Genomic DNA, 9,809 nt, shown 5'->3' with positions numbered 1-9,809 from the left:
ATGCCACATCAAATGAGAGATTACAGGACAAATTAGGCCATTTTCCAGGAAGGGCCATAAACATGGTATCTAACAGTGTCATGCAGGGCTCCTGAGAAGTGAGGCTATAGTTCAGACTGACCTCTGGAAGAGACTAAGGAAAGAGCAAGCAGCTCTTTCCCCTAGAGTCTCCATGCCAGACTCTTGTCTACATTCTCACCAGAAACACTCCACAGTGTTTCAGCCAAAAGGCTCACACTCCCTCCTGCCTCTTGCCTGCCAGCTCACGCCCACAGTCCCAAGAGCCTGATCCCAAACCTCATTCAAATCCAGAGCACTGGGAGAATTTTATTTGCTGTTTCAACCAAGACAACTGCTGTTTTTGTCAGGGAGAAAAAAAGAGTACAAGGGGAGACAAGTCATTTGGAAAGAACACGTCCCCTTGGGAAGCTGTTAGGGAGGTGCTGCAGGGGGGTAAAAGAGGGAGAAAATAGACATCAGAAAACATGGAGAGGGAGGAAGCAGCACAGGAAAGGCACTGGAGGATGCTAATCCCTTCCTGGGTGCACAAGATCTACCAAGTTTGAATCACTCACAAGCTGACCACCCAGTCATCTCTCCCGTCTCCCTCCATCCACCAGCAGCATTTGCTGTTTTGCTTGCCAAGCCTATTGCTTTGAGAAAAAAAACCCACCACCTTTTGTAACTGCAAGGGCCTCTGCAAAGCCAGCTGAGCAAAGTGTGGGGGGAAGTAAGCTGGGAAGAGGAGGAGAAACTTCTGCTACATCTGCGGTATCTCTGACATGGGAGAGCAAGGGAAGAAAAGAGTTTTCTCCACTCATTCTCTCAGCTCCGCCTTGAAAGCCCAGTCCCAGCTCTTTCCCCCTCCCTGCTCAGAGCACAGGGAAGAAAAGTCCACGTACCAATGCGTCCTGCATCCTGCAGCTGGATTTTGAGCATCTCCATGGGAGTGGTGACAATCACCTGGCAGGTACCCGCGCCACAGCCCGCCAGCATCTCCCTCAGCAGCGTCAGCTTCTTCCTGCCCAAAGAAAAGAGAGATAGAGTCCATCAGAGCCGGTGGCCTGCAATAACACTTGGGCAGCTGGGTACAAGGCTTGGGGCACATCTCTGACCCTGGGGGTTACAGGAAAGGCAGCCAAGGGGACAGTGGAACCTGCTAGACCTGACAGTTCAGCACAGCCCAGACTTGACATTTCTGCCAGCACCACTTGACCTGGAACACAGACTCCTTTTATCCCCAGAAACAGAACATTCAGAAAAAGCCATAAGCCCAGTCAGAACAGCCCCAGAAAGGAGCACACAGCCCTGTCCACACACAGACAGAGCACTGCAGCTCTCTTCCAGCCTGATGGTGCCCCTGGTCAGGGCACAGCTTTCAGAAAGGGTATCACTTCAGAGGGCAGCAGAGGACCTGAGCATTAAGGGGGATAAGCAGCTTTTGTCCTGCCAGGCTAGTCCTTTAAAAACTGTCAACAAACTGAGACCACAGGACAAGGAGCAAGGAGGGAAAATATTCCGCTTGCTGCTTTGGAGTTCTGTGAGAAAAGCAAAGTAAATAAACAGCGAATATGAATCAGGGAGGTAGCTCCTCTGTGGTTACGAGCTGCTTCATCTTACCAGGTTTTCCAAACCTGAACAAATAGCCTTTGCACTAAACTGGTCCTCCCTGAGAGACAAGGGATGGGATGGACCTCCAGCAATGCAGCCTTGTGCATTCTCTGCACTACAGAGCAGCAGACATGTAGCAGCAGACTACTTATCAGCAACATGTTCTCACCTAGCAAAACCCAGCATTTCATTGTTCCCTCCATGCTAAAGCTATGAAAGAGCCCAGCTAAGACTAAAAAGAGGAACTTAGGATGAAAAACTTCATAAAGTTTCTATTTTCAGAAAGTGATGTGGTTTTGCCCTGTAAAATATGTGTAAAAATCCTCATGCCTTGGCACCAGAAAACAGTGACTTGATTAAAAAGTACATCTGACCTGCTCCTTTCTAAAAGGGTTAAAAAAAGAAGCATGCATAAATCATACAGCCAGAGAGAAACAGCCTCCTCTTTTTTCTGTTTTAAATGCAAGTACTATTTTTACCTCCCCCAGCCCTGCTCTGCAGCAATACCTCATCTTAACCTGCTCAAGGCGCGTCCCCATGCTGTGGCAGAAGCAGTCCCACAGCAATACACCCCATGCCCTTGCAAAGCCCAGGCACACCCCCCTGCCAGCGGTTTCACAAGCACACACACACAGCACAGCTGTGGGGCAGTGGGCCAGCAAAGCAGTTTCAATGCCAACCCTACAGGAAAGGGAGGGCAGATGCACCGTAATCCTGCTGGACCATCACGTCAGCTGGGCCGATTTCTCCACCTCTCATCTTCTCCAGGGAGGATATGAGAGCAAGGGATTAGAGGCACAGAGCCACCACAGAGATTACCAGAGACTAAATATAGAGCCCTCCTATGAGGCTGAAAGGAGGAATATTTCAGTCTCACCGTTCCAAATTTCCCCACAGATGTGGAGCTGCAAAGAACAATCCCTCCCACGGAGTTACCCACACGGGCGCTGAAGTGTGCACAGCAAGCTTTCCTGGAGGTATGGGGGAACTAGGGTGTGCAAATCCAGAGGTTCCCACTGCCACTGCCACTTGGAGGTGGCCAACTCGTGCCTTTTGGGTGGCCTGAAGCACAGCACCAGTCTCTGAGTGGCTCAATACAGTCAGCAGCAAGGCTGCACAATCCCCAGCCTGGCTGTGGGAGGAAGCAAACCACCCAAAGGAGCTGGCTGCCAGAATCCCTCTTTGGCACAGCAGAGCACCTCCCACTTTAGCAAGAGCCCTGGAGCATCCCTGGAGTACGTATCTTCTGGCTTTCATCCAAGGCAACTGCTTTGATACCCAGTTCAAAAGATCAGGAAGATTTGGCCTACATATTCATCTTGGACCATTATCCCAGCCAACTAAAGTCAGCCTTGACTTGACTGAACTCCATGGAGCTATGCCAGTATGACCCAGGGAAGGATTTATGCACATGGGTGTATTTTAGAGATCTCAACCAGGTACATCAAAAACATCTAGAACAAGGGCTTTCAGCTTTTGGTTTGCACGTCCTGGGAACTAGGAAGAGTCCAAGAAAAAAGTAGCTTAAGATAAGCCAATCTTTTGACAGGAGGTTTTAAAGTTGCTATACAGGGTTCAAACTGCCTTTGCAAAACCTCAGCAGTCTGCACAGAAAAGGAGTTTGAAAACTGTTCATCTATAGACAACAAAGGGGTTTAAATATCTAAGGCAGCACCACTGGCCTTATCCTCAGTGGTTTCAAAACTGGCATATTTCAACTAACTTCAAAAGCTGCAACACCAGCAAAGATCTGGTCCTACAAATGCAGAAACCATCTTTTATCACAGCAAGAGAGTGTTAAATATAACATATACACAATAGCCACAAATCCTACACTGGCAGAAATCAGTTGTTCCACATTTTTTAACTGACATACTATTAATTTGTGACAAATCAAAAATGTCAAAAGGGAAGAGGAGGAGATTCATGCTTGATTTAAATTAGAGTTTCAAACTAGAGCTGAAAAATAAAGTCAAAAAGCAGGAACTAGAGGTTTATGTAAGGCTTTTTGGGAGCAATGAGTTCAAAGCTAGGATCTCTGACAGCACTGGTATATTGACGCCACATGGGAGCAGTGTAGGATTTTTTCAAGTTTCTGAAAAATCTTGGCCATGTGGGAATTTACTGTGCTTGGGCAGGGACCAAAACCAGCCATTCTGGAATCAGGATGACAACATTTCCAGACAGGAAATCTCTGACCTGAGGAAACATCCATAAAAACCCATCCATTTCTATTTCCTACCCAAGAAGCTACTGTCCCCAGCTTGGACATCACCTTCCTCACTCATAAAACAACCTCTGCCTCTGTCAGCCCAAGAGGTTGTAAAAAGCTCCCCAGGAGTTTCAAAGCAGACAGAGTCAGTTCCTTTCAAACAGTTTAAATAGTGGGTCTTTGATATGGATTAGAAGACCAACACACAGGAGTTGTCTTTCAAAGGAAGGGCACCCTGTCTGCCACAGGCACAGGGGGATGTGCACACAAACTGCCAGTCAGTCCCTTTAACCCAACCCCTGATTTTCCAAGGGGGAATAACAAGCTACTGCAACTGCACTTCAGAAAAGCTGGAGCTATGATGCTGGAAATGTAAAAGCAATAAAGTTCCCACTACAAGCTCCCTCTCACTTCTAGTGCCAGCTCAAAAATGCCTCAGACAAGCAAAATAAAGTACTGATGTGGAACAGACACACCTCAAAGTAGCACTGCCTGATGTTGATCTGATGCCAAATGTTGATCTGGAAGTCATTATTCCAGGTATGTGCAGGAGCTCTGTATTGCATGTTTGGACTAATTCAACAGGAGGCTGACTCTGTACCTGCATCAGGTTTGCCCTGGCAGGAGATCCCCAGTGTTTTGTTCCAATATGAATATTTGTGGAAGTGAACAATGGACAGGGCAACACGACTGAGCATGTTGAACACAGACACAACCCACATTTTGTCCCAAGTCAGGTGCCTGGAATGGTGACATGGACAATGCTCCTCCCATGAGTGCATTCTGTGATTAAACAGCCTGTCTCTATCTCCCTCCAAATTAACAGTTGAAAGTGCATTTACTTTTTGGCTGACCTTTGATGTCAACACTTCAACCCACTGCAGTTGTCTGTGCCTCTGTGAGCTAAATAAAAGAGCCCTCCCCAAACAGCTGTCCCTGAATCGGCACAGTGAGATTATCAGCCCCTGTCTCCTTCTCAAGGGGAAGGGAGAGATTCCCCCACCTCCAAGTGAAAGAAGTATCTGAGTATCCAGTGGATAACTGCAGGAGAGGCTGCCTGGGCACAAAAGTGCCAAAGAAAGACCAAGCACAGGATGTGCAGGGTAATACAGCAGCTCAGCACCAGGACTAGCAGCAGCATCCCTTCTTCCTAAATGGAGAGCCTTGCTTTACAGCTTGACTAAGAGCGTTCTGCAGCTCAAGGATCAACCAGGCTGTGCAATGGATACTTAAACTCATGCCACAAAAAAGATGGTCCAAATATTTTAGGAGAGCCTGAATGAGGAGTAGATGAAGGAAACAGCCCTGGGGAGATGTATCAGCTGGAAAGGCAATGGAGAAAAAGCCCCAGTCTCCACATCTGTGTAAGACTGAAGGAAAAGTACCTTGCTTGTCCCAGGATTTTCTGTTCCCTGAGCAAAGATACAAGGCAGGAGGAAGCAAAATGGAAGAAAATTTGCTGGCATCAGCAAAGGCGGAATTAAGTCAGTCATGCTGGTCTTCCTAGGGATCCGAGCTGCTAAGACAGCAGATTGCTAGCCTTTGCTTCAGAGCAGCAAACAAAATAAAGGTCAGGATTAAAGAGGACAGGATAAGTAAGGGAATAACACCTTGGAGAAGAGCAGCAGGAAACTCATCCAGGGACACTGGTAAGTTTTTATGAGCAACAAATTGCTTGTGTAAGAAGGCATGAGACACTTTTTACTGCAGCCAAGGCAGAATATTTAACCAATATTTAACCAACCTGAAAAATGAGCAACACCCAGCAAACACATGCCAAACAAATCAGCTATCTGGCACTCCACGCTTTGGAGATAAACACGGAACTTTGTAGGACACTTTAAAGGGACTGGTTTTATTAAGTGTTTAACACCCAGATTCAAAGAGGATATAAAAGGCAGGCAATACTTAAATCCATCAAAGAGGCCTCACACACTGAGCATCCAATAATCAATGATGTACTTTAAATGCTGGTGTACTACCAATCTAAATTGCCTTCTCAGCTTCATTCCCAAGTGCTTCATACTCAAGTGCTTCACTTAGCCCTGGTGACTCCTCTTCTCACATCCTGTGTTCTGGACAATGAAGCCACTACTATTTTAACAGCAGCCATGAGACTACATCTCTCAACACACGCAGCTTCAAAAAGCCAGAGTTAAAAAAAATCCCATCTGTTTCCAGCAGCCTGAAGACTGGAAGTTTCCCCTCTCTCCACATTCTGCCTTCCTCAGCCTAGTGGAAACTCTTCCCCACAGAATGACACAGAAACAAGGACCTGCCTGAAGACTCTCCTATGGGTCACTTTTTTCTCCTGGAAACTGCTGAGGCTCTTAGGTCAAAATCATCACAGGAAATCACTTGACCCTTATTGCCTTTTTCAGTCATGGTCATGGGGTCCCCTTCAGGTTTTTCAGTATCTTGAGCTCCCTCCTTTCCACCATGGCATAGTAAGCATGTTTTCAGCACTCACACAACTCACTCAGGCCTCCCTCCTTCCTAAATGACCAGGACAGCTTGGGAGGACCAACTCAGTTTTGTTTCCTCAGGAAACAAGAAGCTGTAGCTCTAGGCTGTCATAATGGCCTTAACATCAATACAGAAACTGGCAAAGAAGTAGAAACTGGCAAAGAAGCAGAAATTATGTCCCCCAGCCTGTAAGCACACATGCTCCCTGTAGCAAAAGGAGGGAAAAAGCATGGTACAGGCAGGAGCACCTCCCTGAGTTAGTCCCAGGGTGGAGAGAGCCGCAGGAACAGACACCTGCACACTCAGGGAGAGGGGTGCACCAACAAGGGCATGAGGTCCCATGCGAGGACCTGCTGCCCCAATGCTCTATCTCCAGCAGTATCCAAGAGCAGAGCCAGGGAAAAGGGAGTCTAGCACGAACCTGTAGTGATAACATCCCTAAAATACTCTTCCAGCAACTTGCAGTCAGGAGCTTTCTACACCACAGGTGCTGTTTTCAGTCTGGCCTTTCAAAAATAGGCTTTATGCCACTTTTTTATCCTAGCAGTTTAAAAGCAATTTCAACACTAAGTTTTTCATGGGATAAAAATAAATACATTCATGTACACTGAAAGCTGTTGTTTAACTTGAGGCCACTTTGAGTCATGGTGGATTTGCCACACTCTCTCTGGTCCACACATGCTTCTTCCTCTGGCACATGGAGGTCTATTTTAATACCACATATTTTAATCAGCAAATGCTGGTAGAACATGCACATTTTATCAGAAAAGGATTACCAACTCACGCAACATATTTCAAGCAAGACAAGTGCTAGATGCTTAGCACAAAGGAATTCAATGTAAACAGGTCTAGAAGACTTCTGCAGCTTTGAGTCAGAACATCCTTTGGGATACTGACCTGAGGGCACAGAATCTATGAATGTACACAGCAAACTGGCTTGTGCAAAAAGGACTTTGGTGGAGCTGAACCAAGATCTTGCTGACCCAGCCTTACACCGAGCCTAACCCCCTCAGCTGTGCTTTGCCCAATGTAACACCTTGACTGATGCAATTACACATCAAGAAATGAAACCACATTCATGTGCCAGGCAGCTCCAGGATTCACCTTTCTAACCCCAAGCTATTTCGTTGTTCATACCTAGGCTTTGGCTGGAGTTGTGAAATAGGTGGCCCAGCCTTGTGATGTGCTAGCAGGTATGCACCCTGTTTGGTCCTAAGTAGGAGAGGCCTTTAAATTCCAACACTGCTAATCCTGCCCCTTCTCAGTAAGGCAACTGGGGAGAACAGGACAGAAGCATCTCAAGGGAGAAAACTGCCAGATCTCACATTCATAGCCAATAGCAGCCACAGCCAACCTGCAAGGCATTTTCCTTCCCATCATATCTTGAGGTGACATTTCTAGGTAGAAACACCTTAAATCATCTACCACAGGAGTATCAAGGCTCTGCCCCTCTGTCCAGCTCATGCTGGCTACCCTTAAGAGCACAGCTGACCAGACTTCACTCATCCAAGCCCCCCACAGTGGTTAAATGAGTGACCCCAACTCCACATGCTGCCTAGCTCTTGTCACCTAACTGTGGCCCAACCTCTCTTTTCTCTAAAAGAACTAAAAATGCTCTGTGTTGAGACACAAAGACCTCCCACTACCTGAGTGGTATCATGCTCCTGGTCTAGGTCACTGTAGTGCCAGACCAATCAGCACATAAGATTGAGGGTGTCTTGCTCTTGGAAAAATTCTCTAGCTCCTTTATTCTGAATTAAGTGCAGCACATCACCCATGTTATGTGTGGACCAGCCAGTGACCCAAAAGACAAACTGGAAGAGGTCTGAGTGAAGACCTCAGCTGCTCATGGAAACAGCTGCATCCCACTTACCCAAAGACCTGTTCAAAGCTGGACTCAGCACTGAGGCAGACACACACACTTGCCATCTGAGGAAGCCTTTACCTCTCACAGGACAGGGCACTGACTGACAGGTACGTCCCATTTTAATGGCTGAAATATCACAGCAGTGACTGCTCTTCCAGAATGCCAAGTATGTTGCAGTGCTAGTCTGATTTCTTCCATGGAACCATTCCCTTAGTGGTAGTACAAGGTGTGGCAGCTTGGCACCCTGTTGGGCCTGTACAAGCTACTAAGGTAGGTAGGTGGTGACAAAGAGCTGTGCTGCTGTTTACTGCAGTACACCAAGGTGTGCCGGGCTGTCTGCTGCAGGGATGACACACACTGCTTGGTAGAGGACATCACTACCTCCCACTGTCTGAACAGAGCACAGAAGAGACACTATTTGAAGACTTGAGTCAGAAAATCACAAAGAGCTGTGAGCCGATGAGTCACGCAGACATATGTTAGCTGCTACTTTAAAGGACTCCAGAACAAAAGAAAAAAAAAAGAAAAGGTACAGGCAAAAAATGGATTCTCAGTCTGTGTCAGTCCACAACCTCCACTGAAGTTGTTGAGCCACTGATCTGCAGCAGCCAAGACTGACATGATATGTTTTGGGAAGTTGTTAAGCCCAGTAATTGTGCTGGAGCTTTGCATTTTCACTGAGGCCCCACCCCATAACTGTTGATGGGAAGAGTTGGGATCATATGCCAAGCAGGCTGTCATTCTAGCTACTGTCACTGAGGAGTGGGGACAATGCCCTTGTCTGCCTCTGGGGAAAGGCTTCTGTCTGATGGGAGACACAACTATTTCCCATGCAATTTGGAAAACATCTTGGTGAAAGCAGCAATGAATATTCAGGATCCAGCTCATCTCAACTGCTCCAGTTTGTGACTTTTACTCACTTTTAATTCACATGAACCAAACTCCACTTGCAAGCTGAACAGGTAATTTTATTCCTTCAGCATTTCTTTGAAGGTCAGATGCTGCAAGTGCCCTTTGTCAATTCAGATTTACCACCTCTCTAAAACTATTTTCAAGGTACAAAAGGAGAAGAGGGGTGCTAAGTTTGGGGTCTACAGAACTTGACTTGACATCTTTTTGAGCGAGAAGGAGCGTAAGAGGATCCAATAGGATACTGAGGACAAGGTCCTCCCAGCAGCTGTTTGAGCAATGATAAGTGACACTGGGTTCCTCTCAAATACTTAGACTACACATTCTGGATCTGCTAACCTTGGCTTAAATCTGGGACTATTTTTAGAAGCTTGAATAAAGAGCAGTCATCCAGTGGAGTGCTTTACGCTTCCCATTTTAGACATTGCATCCTTAGCCTGAACGTAATCACCAGCTGAGCTGTTCAAGGTCAACTCAGATTTCAGTCATTGCACTACCCCATTCCACCTTTTCCTGATGTCTCACCAGTCTCCAAGAGTCACTGTCTATTATGTTGACTGCAAAATGTCAATTCCCCACTCACCCGTCTTTGGAGAGGTGATGCCGGAAGAAGTCATTGGCTGCCAGTTTGATAGCCTTTTCTGGTGTCACTAGAGTCAGGTTCACTGCAGCCCCTGGGCAAGGAAAAGAGAAAAAGGCCATTGGATAATGAGAATAAAGGAATTGTTAACTTTCAGGATCTTT

The 9,809-nt window shown here is 46.7% G+C and overlaps 1 protein-coding gene across 4 annotated transcripts in view; it reads right to left on the bottom strand.

Moving 5' to 3' along the window:
* The window catches only part of SLC25A22 (solute carrier family 25 member 22), a 41,367-nt gene that overhangs the window by 4,794 nt on the left and 26,764 nt on the right, over positions 1–9,809 (bottom strand). For all 4 annotated transcript variants that reach the window (XM_017741688.1, XM_008639360.2, XM_017741689.1 and 1 more), the window contains exons 5-6: positions 9,649–9,739; positions 903–1,021 (exon numbers count right to left, since the gene is read on the bottom strand). In XM_017741688.1, coding sequence (XP_017597177.1) covers positions 903–1,021; positions 9,649–9,739 — 210 coding nt within the window. The remainder of the gene's footprint in view (positions 1–902; positions 1,022–9,648; positions 9,740–9,809) is intronic.

Source organism: Corvus brachyrhynchos, unplaced genomic scaffold (genome assembly GCF_000691975.1).
Source record: "Corvus brachyrhynchos isolate BGI_N302 unplaced genomic scaffold, ASM69197v1 scaffold115, whole genome shotgun sequence".
Lineage (NCBI taxonomy): Eukaryota > Metazoa > Chordata > Aves > Passeriformes > Corvidae > Corvus > Corvus brachyrhynchos.
Note: the sequence above shows the minus strand (reverse complement) of the source record. Positions and strands in the feature narration are given on the sequence as shown.